Source organism: Equus przewalskii, chromosome 1, assembly GCF_037783145.1.
Source record: "Equus przewalskii isolate Varuska chromosome 1, EquPr2, whole genome shotgun sequence".
NCBI lineage: Eukaryota > Metazoa > Chordata > Mammalia > Perissodactyla > Equidae > Equus > Equus przewalskii.
In genome coordinates, this window is record NC_091831.1 from 81,344,897 (window position 1) to 81,361,417 (window position 16,521).

Below are 16,521 nucleotides of genomic sequence, written 5' to 3' on the forward strand. Positions count from 1 at the left end.
GCTAGGCAACTGCCCGCCAGGTCCTTGAAAAGGGGCGTGGCCACGCGCGGGTGGGCGGGGCCAGGGCGGGTGGAGGCGGAGCTGGAGGATCCTGGCTCTCTGGTCCTTTGCCCGCTGGTGGGATGTCAAAAGGTGTGTTGGTGGCCTGGTGGTCGGAGGCAACTTGCTTTTAAGACCCTCATAGCCAGGTAAACATGGGATTTCAACCTGGTATGGCAAGTGTTAATGACAAATAACCACAGCCAATGTTTACAGCCAGTTACAGAAAGTACGTGTCAGGCCACGTGCTGAGTGCTTTCTGTGTATTATATCATTTAATCATTTTTCCATTTTTATGAAGTACGTTGTATTTTCTGTTTACAAAACTGAGGCGCAACCTTCCCAGGCTAGTCAGGGGTGTAGCAGGAATCGAAACTCTTGTAAGGTGTCTATGCATAGATTTCTTTTTATTTATCTTGCCTGGGATTTGAGATTCTTGAAAGTGTGAATTTAAATCCTTCATCTGTTTTTGGAAAAATTCAAGCCATTACCTCGTCATGTATTGCTTCTGTCCCGTTTTCTCACTTTTCAGGGACTCCAGTTAAACATATAATAGACCGTCTCTGTATTCTTTCTCTCTCTTCTCTTCTGTGTTTTTCTTTCTTCCATGCTTCTTTCCGGGTTGTATGTATGTATGTGTATGTGTGTATTCCTTCCTTTACTCATTCATTTTTACCTGTCGTCTAGTTTACTGATTTTCTTTGCGGTCATGTCTTAGCTGCGATTGATACCATCAATCTGGTTGGTCATTTCAGTTATTTATTTTTCGATTCTAGAATTTTAATTTGGTCCCTTTTCAAATCTGCTCTGCCACTTTTTACAGTTTTCGGTTTCTTGCCAAGTTTTTTAGGAGTCTTTATCTTCTTGATCATAGGAAAGATACTTATTTTATAGTCTGTGTTTGAGAATTCCACTGTCTGGAGACCTCATGTGTCTGTTTCTGTTGTTATTTCTGCTGGTTTCCATTCATTTAGTCGTGTCTCCTGGAACGCTTGCTTTATTTTAACTGTGTACTACCCATTATATGAGAAAAATTATTTGTAGGAAAATTCGAGGCCAGGGCTGTTGTTATCTTCCTCTAGAGAAGACATTTTTTGTTTTTGTTTCTTGCCGTGTCCTGGTAGCACCAGCAACCTGGGATCATCTTAATACAATTTCAAAGCTTGAGATTTTCTGAGCCATCCAGATGGCTTGAAACTGGCTGCAGTCCATGTGGAGGCTGGTTTATTTATATTTTATCCTCATTCCTGTGGTGCACTCCTTTAGCATCCTAGCGCAAAGAGGGTGTGGCTTACCAGGGTTCCCTCTTAGTGGTGCTGGACTCCAATTTTTGTATGTCTGACTCCTCAAAGACTCAAAAATTGCATCTCATCTTCCAGGTTGCCTATTCAAGATCACTAGATAGCCCCAGAGGAAAAGCATTTCCGGCACTATGCTCTCCCTGGTCTTGATCCAGTTAGCTCTTTTATGATGTCCAAGAAGATTTAAGAAAACATATATGCCAGATTTTTAAAGACGTCTTCTGTAGGAAGCTTAGTCTGAATTAACTAGTCTGTCATTATCAGCAGCAGAAGTTACCCTGTTGTGAGTTTCACGGGTGTTGCATTGAATCTAGACATCAGTTTGGGGAAAGCTGATGTCTTTCTGAGGCCTTCCTTCCTATTCGTGGTCTTGAAATGTTTCTCATTTATTTAGATCTTCTTCAATGTCTTTCAATACAGTTTATAATTATCTGCAGATAGGTCTTCGTGTCTTTTGTTAGATTTCTTGCTAGGTTCTGTTGTAAATCCTGTATTTTGTGTTGTGATTTTTATTGTTTGTTGCTGGTGTATGAAATGAAATTGACCTTTATGTAATGATCTTATTTAAGCTACCCTGACCTTTTTAAATGATTTCTATCAATTTATTTGTAAATTTTGGGGGTTTTCTATATAGACAATCACATTGTCTACAAATAATGACGGTTTTATTTCCTTTATTAAGCCTTCCTATTTTTTTTCTCATCGTATTGCACAGGCTAGAACCTCTACTGCAATGACGAATAGAAATGGTAAGAGTGCATATCCTCTCTTTATCCTGATTTTAAAGGGAAGGGAACATTTCCAACATTTCCCTATTTAGGTTGATATATAGTAAGTTTTTTGTAGATGTTTTTTGTCATCTAAGTTCTTTTCTAATTCATTTTACCATGATTTTTATTTAAAAAATTATAAATGACAAATTTTTATGAATGTGTTTTAATAATCTATCCGAATGGTCTTATTATTTTTATTCTTTAAGCTGTTGATGAGTAAATGACATTTAGATATCTTCTAATATTAAACTACCTTGCATTCTTGGATAAAGCTGATTTGGTCATGAGTGTATTACCTTTTTTATATGCTATTAGAATTTGTTGGCTAACATTTCGTTTAGGATTTTTGGATATGTATGCATGAGTGAAATGAGTCTTCAGTTTTTCTTTATTGTGTGTCCTAGTCTGCTTTGGATATTAAAGTTGTACAAGCTTCAGAGAATAAATAAGGGAGTATAGAAGAAGAAGGAATATCCCCTTATTTATTTTGTATACAAGTGAAATGATCACTTCTTTGAACGTTTGGTAGAACACGTCTATAAAATTTTATGTTCCCCCCTTGCCTTGTTTTCCTGAGTGGGAAGATTTTAAAGTACTGTTTCAGTTTGTTTAAGATTTAGAAGACTCTACAGAAATTATGTTTCTTCCTGCATCAATTTTAGTAAATTATATTTTTCTAAGAATTTTTCTATTTTTATCTAAGTTTTCAAATTTATTGGCGTAAAGTAGTTGCTGTATTCTCCTGTTACCTTTTTAATGTCTACTTTATTGTAGATATGCCAACTTTTATTTGTAATATTATTTATTTCTGACTTTCTCTTTTTATTTTATTGGTTTTACCAGAGACTTGTCTATTTTGTTAGTCTTTCCAAAGAACCAACTTTTGCTTTGTTTGGCTTCTTTATTGTTTTTTATTTTCTTCTTCATTGATAGTTGTTTTTATCCATATTACTTTCTTTGAGTTTACTGTTGGGTTCTTTTTGTTACTTTTTAGAGTTACACTTAGTTCATCAGTATTCAGTCTTTCTTCTTTTCTGATATAAGTATTTTAAGCTATAAATTTTCCCCGAAGCATGACTTTTGCTGTATCTCAGAGGTTTTGATATAAGATATCTTTATTGTCATTCTGCTGTAAGGATTTTTACATTTCCATTATTATTTCTTCTTTGACTCATGAGTTTTAGATGACGTGTTTCTTCAATTCTGGAATATTCCTAGCCATTTTCTCTTTGAATAGCGCTTTCCCCTGCCCGTCCTGAATTCTCTTTAATCTCTCCTTCCTGAACTCTTACATGTATCTCCTTTGTATTTTTATTTCTTTACAATGTTAGACATATCTGTTTTATAGCTTCTCTCTGTCATCTATTCTCTCCAGCCTTTCTGATGTTAATTCTCCTGTATACTTGCTGCTTTCCCTCCTGTGAGCCATTTCTTGTGCTGTTTGTAGTTTTTGACTGTGAGCTCATCTTGAATGGAGTCTTTTCCCTCTATGGGAGCTTGGTGTGTCAAGGGTTGTGGAAAGTGGCTTTGTATTTGATTCTGCTTGAGGCCCTTTGGATTTCACTGATCCAGGCAATTATTTATTTTTTAAAACATTATTGGCTTGGAATTCCTGCTTTACAGATAAGTTGTATAAATTCAGATTCCACATCCACATACGGCACAAGTTTATAGTTTAATTTCTCATGGATGTCTTTTTCCACCATCTACAGCCATGAGTGTTGGCACAGTTCCTTGATGCTCCCCTGGGCTGATAGGAGGGGTTTTCTAGTCCTTTTCACAGGGTTGGGACACCCCTTTGAGGTCCCGGTTTTGTGCGAGGAGGTTAGCTGCATCTCCCACCTCACATGGCAGAGGTTACGTCCTCTCACCTTGCAGGGGTGGTAAACCCCACTGTCAGCCAGAGTCTGTGTCTGGTCTGATAAACCTTTAGCTCCCACTCCCTGCTCTGTTTTGGACAACTTTCTTTTTTTCTGGAATGTGAGGATTTATTTCTTTTGAACTTGACTATATATTTAAAAGAATTTCCTCTTTTGTGTATGTTTTAATAGGTGTATCAGCTTGGCCTGGCATTTTGCTGCTCCTGAATATAAGAAATAGAGACCAAGGACAGAACCCTGGGGACTGGTGACATATGTGGGACAGAAATAGGAAGTGAAATCCCACAAGATGGAGGAAGCAGTAGGAAAAGAACAAGGAGAGAGTTGGTCCTTAGGAAACAAGGGAAAACAGAGCTTTTAGAAAGGTCTTCTTGTGTGATGTGAGGCCAGCTTTTCCCAGGGGTGGCATATCATTCATCCTACAGACTTAAGAGGCCTCTTTGAAAGGGAAACATAAAAGCAGGGAGATCAGCTGAATTTTCTTTCTTTCTTTCTTTCTTTTTTTTTTGGTGAGGAAGATTGGCCCTGAGCTAACATTTCTTACCAATCTTCCTCTTTTTGCTCGAGGAAGATTGTGCCTGAGCTCATATCTGTGCTTGTTTCCCTCTATTTTGTATGTGGGACACCACCACAGCATGGCTTGATGAGTGGTGTGTAGGTCCATGCCTGGGATCTGAACCCAGGAACCCGAGGCCGCTGAAGCAGAGTGCGTGAGCTCAACCACTATGCCACCAGACCAGCCCTGAGATTGGCTGAATTTTAAAGGGAACCCAAGGCACTCATTCTCCCCCCACCCCAAGCAGAACTTCTTGGGTGTAATTTGGAAACTTCTGGTCACTCTTGTGAACTTAGGAGGGACCCATCCCTGCATTTTTACCTGAATGTACCAGCACCCACCCCACAGGACCTTCAGAGACAGCAAGGAGCAGGTGGCATTATTGTGTAAGTAGGGGATTGGGGTGCCTGTTCATATTCTTCTCTGTTGTCTGCTTCTGGTTATTTTGGGGCCATGTGTGATATATGGGGTAAATAAGAGCAAACCCACATTACTTTGATCCTGTTCCTTCCTATCCTCTCCATTCCTCCTGGAAAAGTCTCAGCCATTATCTTTTTGCATAATGCCTTTTCCGCATCCCAGTCATACAAATTCGTACAATTTAAGGGTCCTTTTAGGGTCTGATTGGAAAGCATTTGGGCTTGCATTTGGAGGCATCTCAGTCCTGGTTCTGTGGATTACTGTGGCCACAGAGGGGGTCCTGCAGCTTGAATATATCTTTGTCCTGTGCAGGGTGAAGGAACCTGTGTACTCATGTACCTGTGAGCCTCCAATAAGAATGCTAGATTTTTACATCACTTCCTGGTTTTTTTTTTATTATTATTATTAATGTTATGATAGATTACAACCATGTGAGATTTCAGTTGTACATTATTGTTAGTCATGTTGTGGGTACACCACTTCCCCCTTTGTGCCCTCCTCCCACCCACCCCCCTTTCCCTGGTAACCACCTATCAGTTCTCCTTGTCAATATATTAACTTCCACCTATGAGTGGAGTCATATAGAGTTCGTCTTTCTCTGATTGGCTTATTTCACTTAACATAATACCCTCGAGGTCCATCCACGTTGCTGCGAATGGGCCAATTTTGTCTTTTTTATGGCTGAGTAGTATTCCATTGTGTATATATACACCATATCTTCTTTATCCAATCATCAGTTTCTGGGCATGTAGGTTGGTTCCACATCTTGGCTATTGTAAATAATGCTGCGATGAACATAGGGGTGCAAGGGACTCTTGGGATTTCTGATTTCAGGTTCTTAGGATAGATACCCAGTAATGGGATGGCTGGGTCATAGGGTATTTCTATTTTTAACTTTTTGAGAAATCTCCATACTGTTTTCCATAGTGGCTGTACCAGTTTGCATTCCCACCAACAGTGTATGAGGGTTCCTTTTTCTCCACAACCTCTCCAACATTTGTCGCTCTTGGTTTTGGATGTTTTTGCCAATCTAACAGGTGTAAGGTGACTTCCTGGGTTTTTAAATAATGACCATCTTACGTCACCTCACCACAACCCTGGAAGTGCGTAGCGCTGATGTCAACATCCCCATTTTACAGATGAGGAAACTGAGAGCTAGCGAGGGGAAATGACGTCCCCAAAGTCCACAGCAAGTTGGAGATAGAGCTAGGTTTATGGTCTAGGCATCCCATCTCCGAGCCTGGAGCTTCCCTTCCACTCCATTCTGCCTACACATGTTGTGCAGGCTTAGGTGGAGATGCCCATCTGTATACCCAGGTTTCCACCAACCTGACCACAAACACCCCATGAAGGCTCTGTGCCCCTCACCCCACCCCATGGAGGCATGCCACACACTAGGGGAGACGAAGTTCCTTCCTCCTTTTCACCCCTGGCCCCTGTATCTTTCAGACATTTGTCGCTGCTGCTGACAGACCTCAAACAAAGCAAAGAAATTGTTGACCCACCTCACGGAATTTACAACAAAATGTTTATAGCATTTCTGGGTAGAAACAATGGCCAACTCCATCTTTCTTGGCATGACTTTTTATTGATTACAGACTCACAGTCTTGAAATCATCTGAATATAGTGCTTTCAATATATGGTTCTTTGGTCATACATATATTTCTTTAAAGCACAAAACTATAACTTAAAATTGAAAGGCTATAAATACACATGTACATATTGCCATAAATCTAGAACTATCTTATAAAAATAGAACTCAAATATCAACTTTATATATTTTGGCAACTTAGCAGTATTGTAAGGTGGCCACATACATTTTTATTATGCATCACTGTCCCAAAATGACTGTCTCCAGGTTTCATTTTTCATCTCTCTGGGGACGCATGGAACAGTCTCCTTTCCCGGGGTCCCCACAGAGATGCCTAGAGCCGTGGCTCAGTGTTGCCTTTGCATAAAGACTCAGTGCACCCACCTGTTCTTGGAGCGGGAAGACCAGCTTCCAGCCCCTTCCTCGGAGAGAGGAAGTGTTCCGTGCTGCCAAACGTCCACCATCCACATTCTCAATGCCCTCACAGTGCGTGCTTGATATCTGAGTATACAGGGTCAGTTCCTGTCCCTATGCTCAGAGGATGGCAGAGGGGAGTTTGGTTCTGTCAAATCAGTGTAAAATGTTTGAAACAAAAGTCACCTAAACAATGCCTGCTGGAGTAACCCCATCCCGACAGTGGGCACCCTGCCCACCTGCTCGTGTAAGGCCCTTGACACGCGTGAGCCACCATCCTCACAGCCTCACAAGGTCCGTGCATTCCTGCCCCCATTTGACAATGGAAGGAATTGAGTCTCTGGGCATTAAAGTCTCTTGGCCAAGGTCAGCAGGGCTGCCCAACCCCAAAACCAGAGCTCTCTGCCTGCCCGGAAATCCATGGAGGGAACCCAGCAGACAATTCGGATCTGCACTGTAGTCACTCGGGAGAAGAGATGAGTGGCATTGGGTCAACTTACAGCAGGTGGACAGCAGTTCCCCAGACATCCCTACGACTCTCGGGCTGCCACTTCTCAAGGGGAGCAGGAAGATGGATGTCTGAGGGAAGAAGCGTGGACCCACAGACCAATGACTTGCAAGGGCAGCATCAGAATCTCCCAGATCCTTCAGTAGAAATCCTCAGTCTAAAACCAGGGCTCAAGAGGTCACTGCCTGGGGCTGTTTATGTTTTCAAAGAGCTGAGCAAAGGTCGAAATGCCCTCCCCATGTCAGCCCCACCTGCTTCAATATGGGTCAAAGTGCGAGAGCCTGCACAGAAGGGACCCATGCAGGGTCCCCGGGCCAGAGTGGAGTGCTCAGAATGACACAGAGCACAGCAGGATTGCGGGGGGTGGGGGGTGGTTGGGGTTGCAAGTGATGCTTTTTCAGGACCCTCCCCACCCGCCACAGGGAGCACAGCAGAATTCAGAACTCCAGTGATGGGAGCTGAGCTCTGCGCCTCCTCCAGGCAGAGGCAGGTGCCTCCGCTGTTTGCAGCTTAGATTTTTCTGGTTGCTTTCCCATTCCCTCACCATTTTAGATTCCCCATAAAAATATGCCCCAATGGGAAGTGCCTTTCACATCTCTTCAATGATCACAGCCTCTTGGGACAATCTCAACTCCGGCTCTGTGAACTGTCTGCCCCTCCGTCGGGGGCAGCTGTGGACGTGGCCATTCCCTCCCCCCAGCCCGGCTCTCCGCCGGCTGTCCCCTCAGCCGCCAAGGCCAGCAGAGAGCCCTGCTCTGGGCTCTTCCACGTGGATTTTAGTCAGAATCCCTGGCTAATGACATCCTCCACATAAAGGAACCCACCTGTCCAAGGACATCCTGCTTGGACCACTGAGATCATTTTCTGAAATTGATGTCACAATGGTTTCCTTGAAAGCCTCTCTTAAGAAGGAACAAAACAAAACAAATCAACAACAGCAGAAAAGCCCGAAGCAACCCTCTCTCTCTCTCTTCTTTAAAACGCAGATCACCTGTCGGGGTGTGTTTTGTGTGAAGGGGAGTGTGAAAGCAACCAGAAAAAAGGCAAGTGGCAGGGTCCCTGGGGAAGTGGACTGGTCCTCCCTCCGTCCCTCTTGCTTGCCGGGGGCTGTGCTCTTTATTCCTCCTGGATTGTCCCCGATGCCCCCCGGGAAAGCAGAGAGCGGCCACAACTCCAGGGCACTGGCAGATGATTTTCTTTCCCTTTCAGAATAGCCAGACCAGATTTTCTGAACTCAATGGAAGGCTGCCCCTGGGAGGCAAAAAGAGAAACATGTTTGTGGGCCCAGGTCACTCTATTTTAAAGGAACTGGGGCTGCGTGTGTGTAGGGGATGGGGTGCTTATGGATCTGCGTGGCGCAGAGCAGGCTATCCTGAATGCCGTGATCAGACTGCTTTGAATCTAAAAACAAAGCCCCCTACTCCTCCCCAAAGAAAAGAGGAATGACCTGGAGCTAGCCTCTTTCTTCCTGATTCATTTAGGTACATTGCTCGTAACAAGGTGACTCATTCTCTGACTGGGCAGAAACATCACCGGGACACGCCAGGTCCTGCTGGGTAAAGCAAACACTGACATTAAGCTTCTGAGGCCACGGAGGGAGGTCAGCCTGGACTCCCCCACCTCACCCAGGCACCTCCGAGCCAGGCTGGTCCCATTTCCCAGTGCACAGGCCAGAGGGCACCTTGATAAATAATGATGATTCCCGTGCATAATGAGGGCCACTTTCCTCCCAAGACTCCAGCTTTGTGGGGTGCCTCAGTGCGGTATGTGTTTTGGGCCCTGAGGACAAGGGAGCTACAGAAAGCTGGGGTGACGGTAGGGAGCAGGGGTTCGGCAGGGTCAGGCAGCTATGGAATGCTGGATTTGGGGAGGTGAACCCTAGTGGCGGGAGTCAAGGGTGGTGCCCCTGGCTGGGCCTTGTTGCCTTCTCTTTTGTGGCCAGTGGCTTGCCCGCGGCAGACGGTGGCAGACTGCAGAGGGCTCTCATGTCCATGAGGCTCTGTTCCACAGCTTTCGCAAACTTAGCCGAAGAGGTCTCTTTGCAGCCGTGAAAGCTGGAGATGCAGAAAAGGATGCTGTCCGGCTGGGGGTTGTAGCAGGCCCCGTACCCGTTGGGCACCACAGGACCGTAGCAGCAAAACATCTCCATGGTCGTGGGCACCTGGAGGAGAGGACAGGTCAGAAGCTGCTTGTTCTGAAATGCCACTGGAGAGCCTGCTGGAGTGCAGGGCGTTCCGGCAACCCCGGGGGGCCTTGACGGGCTATTCGCTTCTCTGACTATTTTCCACCTGGGCATTTGACTGAATTAACCAAATCAATTGATTGCTTCAGCATGGATGGGCACAGCCAGAGTCGTAAAAACAACCCTGTCTCACGGCACACCATCAGAAGAAGGGAGGCCATAAGCCACTCCCTGGTGTGACATCTGCTCGACTTGTGGCGTCTGAAGCTCCCAGGGTGGCCTGGGGCTGGGGCTCAGGCTGAGTCTCTCCTTCACCTGGGGGCTGTTGGAGGCACCGAGGCAATCAGGGTAATTTACTAAATGGCACCCGGGTGGCACCCAACAGTTAGATGTCTTCCCAGAGGGAGTAATTTATGAACTGGAGGAAGTCTGGCCCGTCTTTTCTGTCGATTTCCCCCACATCCTTAATTACTGTCAGTATCGCCTGGCTGGTCTGATCTTCTCTCCGCAGCCTGGCCATGCACAATTACCCAGCACTGGGCCTTTCAGAGATTGCCATCAACTGGAATTTTAGTTAGGTACCTAGTATGTTTTGAATCAGAGCGCTGAAATTTTGTAATCTGGATCCCAAACCAAGAAAATGTGTTTCTGAAGGCATTGAAGCCATAAATGTTCATTAAAAAAAAAACAAACCACCACACCCTGAATTAATTTTATTAGCTGGGCTCAGGGGGAAAAGAGAACACATTCTTGGGCAGGTGACTGCGTGGGTTTGTTTTAAACCACAGGCTTCCGGTGATGTGTACTCGGCCCGTCAGAAATGACACTGGCCGTTTTAATGGGGTAGAACAAACCATTAGTCTTGTTAATAGAGTCACCTCATTGTCAGATAAATTTGCCGTGCAACAGCCGAGGGCCATAAAGCCATTCCAAAGCGCTTTTTGCCCATGGATGGTTTCCTGAAGAATTTATGTTGTTGTGTTCTGCCCTCGTTTATTCACATCTGCAAGCTCACTGCCCTAATGACAAAATCAAATTACTGAGTGGGCTTTCATCCTCAAACACAACTTTCTCCGTCTCTTTTATTGCCCACGTCCAGTCTTTCACAGATGAGGTGGGGTTGTAGTAAATTGATGTTGGCGGGGAGGGGGTGGTATTTTCTCTCCCAAACTCCTGTCTTTCCCTAATGGATTTCATTCTGTCGTTGTGACAGTGGCCTTCCAACCGGGCGAGCCTGCAGCACTGGGTGGAGACACTGGACTGACAGCGCATCGCCTGCTGTGGGTCCTGTGGCCCTTTACAAGAATCCTGTGACCTGTTTGGAGGGCCCTGTCCATGCCAGGCACTGGGCTGAGCTTTCTAGAAACCTATATCGTCGCATCTAGTTGAGCCAGGACTTCACTCAGCCTCTCTCAGGCTTCAGGGCCTGTGGGCACCCCGGTGGAACACCACCTCTCAGGTGACAGATTGAAAGGTAGTGAGCATAGTGGTTAGGGCACAAGAATGGGTGCCTTCTTATCCTGTCCACCTCTGCTAAGGTGGTGTCCATGGGTACTCCCATTTACAAGATGGGGGAACCAGCCTCCTTGCATGTAGGGCATTTTGCTAAAGGTCGCGCAGCTCGTAAGAAACAGAGCCAGGACTTGCCTGACTCCAACCTGTAGTCCCTGAGCTCATTAGAAAGTCCTCTGGTTACACTAAGTGGCCTCTCGGGTGACGGCCACACTAGGGCTGTACCTGGCTGGTGGAGAGGATGAACCGATTGCTCATCAGGTATGTTTCATCCGTGAACATCTCGGGCAGCTCCTCGCACAGGTCTCGGGCCAGCTCCCGCAGCCCCAGCAGGTGGTTGTCAATGGCCATCCCTGTGATGGCCTAGGTGGTCACGACAAAGAACAGGAAATGAGGTGTGGGCTCCCACGCGCCTCCTCCCCTCGTCTCTAGCCCTCAGTGCTAATGGCGACTCCAGTGGCCACGGATCACACTTACCCAGTGCTTGCTGCAGACAATGTGTGTGGGTGGCCACCCAGGACTGACCACTTTACTATGTGGCCCCTGCTCCCTGGGCCCTTGCACATTTCTACATGCCCAGGAGGGGTCCAGAGCAGGTTGGATTCTAACGTGAGGATGCCTGAGTTAAAGGTCAGTGAGTCTGAGGGCAGGAGTCTGTGGAGGACAGGTGCTGGGCCCCGGGACCCTTGGGTCCCGTTCGAGCATGGGGAGGGGTGCCCTGGGCTGTCACGGGGCAGACCTTCACCACAAGCAACACTTTGTCCTCCAGTGGGAGCCCAAGGAATAAGAGACAGAGAATATTAAGATCTGTTTCTGAAGCGAAATAGCGAAGGCTGCCATTTCATGGGCCCAGAATCACTCAAACTGGATTCATAATCTAAGAAATCGTTTGGAGAGAAACTGGACATCTTAGCAGAGGCTCAGCAGACGTTTTCAAGGAGAAAGCTTGTTGAATGCGGAAAGGTTTTTTCTTTTTAATACAAGATATTTGAACTCTTATTAAAGGATAAGATAACAGCAGTGGGGACTCCAGAGTTTCTGTGTGGGAGGAGCTCAGGGGTGGTGGTGGTGTGGCCGGAAGTGGGGCGGTGGGGCCAGGCACTCATTCTCCATCTTTCCCACTTGAGGCTGCATGTGTAGTGTGCACACTGGTTTTGCCTGGATTGCCTGTTTATTTGGGGTGATTTTGGGGGCTGACGGAGACATGGGGGGGCCCCCTCTAGCCTATAGTAATAACCTCTGGGTCAACATCAGGGTAATTACGAGAAACTCTTGGGGGGTGGGGTTCACAGTTACATAAGATGGCCACTGAGCTGTTAAAACCTCCCGTCACAATGAACTTTGTTCAGGTTTACAAGGCACGTTTTAGGATTTGACAGCCATTCTCTTTCAGCTGAGAATGAATGCATAAAAATGACTCAGAGGTCCCAGTCTCTCCAAATACACCTAATTATAGGCTGAAAAGACAAGTTATACAACCACAGCTCACTTTAGACGTGCCCCGTTAGGACAGAGGGCAAGAACTCTGAGCCCGTCTAGGAAGCAGGGTGCCCTTTAAACTTCTCCAGTTCCCTCTGTTTCATCGCTGATTCGTGTAGATCTGTAGCAGCAGCTGCTCTGTGCAGCAGCCAACCCACCCCTGTTCTCACCATCTCTGAACTCACTGCAGCGACTGGGGTGGATTCAGCAGACCGTTTGGATGACAGCCATGAGTAGTAATGAGTAAAATGACTCATCATTCAGCCTTTCATTCATTCAGGGAATCTTCATTGAGTGCCTACTGTGTGCCTGGTGCTGCTAAGGGCTGGAGCGACAACAGAGAACAAAGTCCTAGAGGTGGCCCCTATGGTGCCCTATGTGGGTGGGAGGCGGGTAGTCACCAGCCGTACAGATAAACTCGTGGTTGTAAACTGAGGTCAGCGCTATGCAGGAAAAGCATGTGGTGCTGTGACAGTATGTGACGGGGGATCTGGACCGCATTTGATCCTTTGCTGAAATTTCCTTTCTCCACTATCACTACCAAATAGGCTTGCCAGATATCTGGAGTTTCCTTGCTTCTTGCCCCTGTCGCTTATCCCTCCCGGCCAACCAGGCACCACGTCTACCACAAAGCATTTTTATAGCTCTCCTCTCCCCATCCTCCATCTCTTTCATTTAGTTCTCATCAACTTAAAATAGTCAACACAACAGAACCCTATGGCAATGCTTTAGAGGATGTTTTCCTAAATTTTTCATAAAAATTTAAATGATCAAAGTCACATATTTGTATAGTTTAAAAACCCAAATAAGCCAAAAGTTTATGTCACTTTGCCAGCACCGATTCCCGCTCTGCAGAGGCAGCCCCGTGGGAACCTTTTGGCTATTGGCTTTCTTAGTTCTAACTGCCATGCTCAGACAGCCAGCACTGCATTTCTCAGATTTACCAGGATCTTCTTATGACACAAGATGAAACTTTGGCTCTTTTTACACGCCCCCCCCCCCCCCCGCAACCCCGCTCCCTAAGAGCTACTTTTTTTTTCTTGTTTACTTTATTTTATTTTCCAAGAGCTACATTTTAACTCTTTGCTGTTTGATCAACATTGTGTTTCCATGATTATAATCATTCAAGTATTCACAGCTGAGCGAAGCTGACTTTCATAGTGGATTGTGATTAGATTTCCTTTCTCATTCAACTTTTGGTTTTCCCTAGAATTGACGATTTTTAAATGGTTAAATTAGGATTTTTCCACTTGCTTAACATTCTATATCTCTATAAATAATTGATTTCTAAACCCTCAGCCAGAAGTGTAAACTTCCCTTAATACACTAAAATGTATCAGGTAATTTATCAGTTCATTCCTCCTCTCACTTCCTGCTCCTCTGTGGACCCGGGCCTCCCTAGGTCTGCTGAACAGCTGTCAACTTGGGATCTCCGTTTGCTGAACAGCTGTCAACTTGGGATCTCCGTTTGCTATCATCCTCTTTCTCCACCTTTCTTGTCTTGGATCTTCTTCTTCTTCTTCTTTTTTTTTTTTTGAGGAAGATTAGCCCTGAGCTAACTACTGCCAGTCCTCTTCTTTTTGCTGAGGAAGCCTGGCCCTGAGCTAACATCCCTGCCCATCTTCCTCTCCTTTATATGTGGCACACCTACCACAGCATGGCGTGCCAAGTGGTGCCATGTCCACACCAGGGATCTGAACCGGCAAACCCCGGGCTACTGAGAAGTGGAACATGTGAACTTAACCGCTGTGCCACCAGGCAGGCCCCTCTTGTCTTGGATCTTGTGATTTTTGGAGGCTCTGACTTCCTCTTTTATGTTTTATTCCCCTATTTTAACAGTTTACATCCTCCAATGGATTTGTAAGAAAGAGCTCAGTACGAAAAAAGTTTGAGACCTTGTCTATCTGAAAATGTCTTTATTCTCATCCCAGCTTGCCCTAAATATTATATAGGCTCCTACTTACTGTTGCTGTCTCTTGGCAGACCACGCCCTGCTTCACCCAGTCTTTCTACCTGGTCACCAGAGGAAGCTTTGTGACAGAGAAATCCGACATCAGAAGTTCTCTTGCTCCTCTGTCCTTTGCATGCTGCACAGGCTGAACTGCTTGCGTTTCCTCCAGTGTGTCTTTCTCTTTTGAGACTCTTTGCCTTTGCACATGCTGTTCCCTTCGGAGGCCATCCTTCCCTTCTATGCCTACCTCACAAGCACCTCTTCACCCGTCAAGTCTCATATCAAGCACTACTTCTTCTGGGAAGTCTTCCTGGATTTCCCAAGCAGAGGAATGAGCTTGCTCCTCTGTGCTGTCTACTCCTTCCTGAGGGCTCTTTTCATATAGGATGGGATTTATCAACCAAAGACCTCTAATTCCAACCACACGGTAAACTCTCTAAGGACGGGGCTTATGGGCTGCATTTTTTATTTCCTAGCCCCCAGCGCCTTGCCTGGCATAAAGCAGGAAAATATCCATTGAATACATAAGAGTGAGCCTGATTTTACCCCAAAATAAGCACTTCTGATGAATTAGGGACCTAGCCACTGAATTAGAGAAAAGTCTACACTGGCTGGTGCTAAAACGCAGAGGTGTGTTAACACTTGCCTTCAAGTATATAGAGTGAAATTCTTTGAGCTCCTTTTCATAGGTTATATGATCCTTCAAAGACTATATTAGAATGATTTGCAATTAATATATGGATCACCAGCCCAAGTACTACCTCATTCTCTGTCATTTGTATGCAAATGATGGCTTTGCAGTGCTAGAAAATAAATGATTCCCTAAACAACGGAAATATTTCTCTTACAATTTTGATTTCACTATTAATTTTCAGCGAAGGCTTTTTATTCACAGGCAATACAAATAAATACACAGAAAAGAAGAAGGCAAAACCAGCCTTGGGTGGGAATAAATATTGCCTCACCTGCGATTGTGCAAGGTGTGCAAGTCACCACAGGTTGCCAGGCCGGGCGCCATCCCCTCACCTTTGACCACTCTTGTTGTATAAACTGTAAAGTGCTGTACATATTGGGTGCTATTATTATCAGTATTGTTTTTTCAAAGGCCATTCACTGTATTCTTGTAAAAGTTCATGTAAAAAGCAGGAGTAGTGTGTTACCTGGGTTCTAAAAATAAGAAAAAGGAGGCTCTGAGAGGCAGGGTGATGTTCCCAAGTCGCTGGGCAGGTGGTGGCCCAGGTCTCACCCACGGACTGTGCTGGGGCCCTGCTCTTGCAGACCCCGCTCTGGGCTCAGCCCACAGTCATGAGCTCAAATGAGAGGTGCCAACAGGTCACTCACCATGACGGTGTACTCAGTCTGGGCTCGGATGGCATTCCTCAGGAGCAGCAGCTTCTCCGAATCCTGAGAACAGACCAGAGATGCAGCACACGGGGCTGCAAGGGGCTGCTCATTGACAAAGAAGCCAAGGGAGCCGGTTGTCAGGGAGCCAGCCAGACGGGCAGCTCACAGCTGAGACCCACACAGAGGAGGACTTACCAGCACGGCAGCCTTGCAGTCAGTGACGGCTTTCACGAAGCTCAGTGCCTCTGGAGTCGCCGATCGGATGTTGTCCACCCGTCCCTCCTGAAATCGACGGATGGACGCACTCTCGTAGGTGGGCACCAGTCTCCTGTGGAGCCTGCGTAGGATGGAGGATGGATGGCAAATGGTGATGCATTCTCAGGGAATCATAAATGCGGGAAGAAAAATAGCTTCAGCATGCTTTATTGTTGCAGTCCTGTCTTGACTTAGGACAGTATTTCATTTTAATGTTAATAGAATTCTAGGGGAGATTTCCCAGAGACGAATGTTGGGGCGTCTCTAATATGAACAGATATGTACACTTTCCTACACTGGTGATGCTGCATGGAT

General features: G+C 45.8%; 1 protein-coding gene and 1 long non-coding RNA gene across 2 annotated transcripts in view; one reads left to right on the plus strand and one right to left on the minus strand.

The window, feature by feature from the left end:
• The first annotated feature begins 52 nt into the window (after positions 1-52).
• On the plus strand, positions 53-6,610 carry LOC139082608 (uncharacterized). Its single transcript, XR_011538807.1, has 4 exons — positions 53-188; positions 2,056-2,089; positions 4,846-4,935; positions 6,419-6,610. It is a non-coding gene; the product is annotated as an uncharacterized lncRNA (long non-coding RNA).
• CHAT (choline O-acetyltransferase) overlaps positions 6,538-16,521 on the minus strand; it is a 57,194-nt gene continuing 47,210 nt past the window's right edge. The window contains exons 12-15 of the mRNA XM_070615175.1: positions 16,147-16,288; positions 15,949-16,011; positions 11,403-11,540; positions 6,538-9,644 (exon numbers count right to left, since the gene is read on the minus strand). Of these exons, the coding sequence (XP_070471276.1) occupies positions 9,375-9,644; positions 11,403-11,540; positions 15,949-16,011; positions 16,147-16,288 (613 nt within the window). The 3' untranslated portion in view covers positions 6,538-9,374. The remainder of the gene's footprint in view (positions 9,645-11,402; positions 11,541-15,948; positions 16,012-16,146; positions 16,289-16,521) is intronic.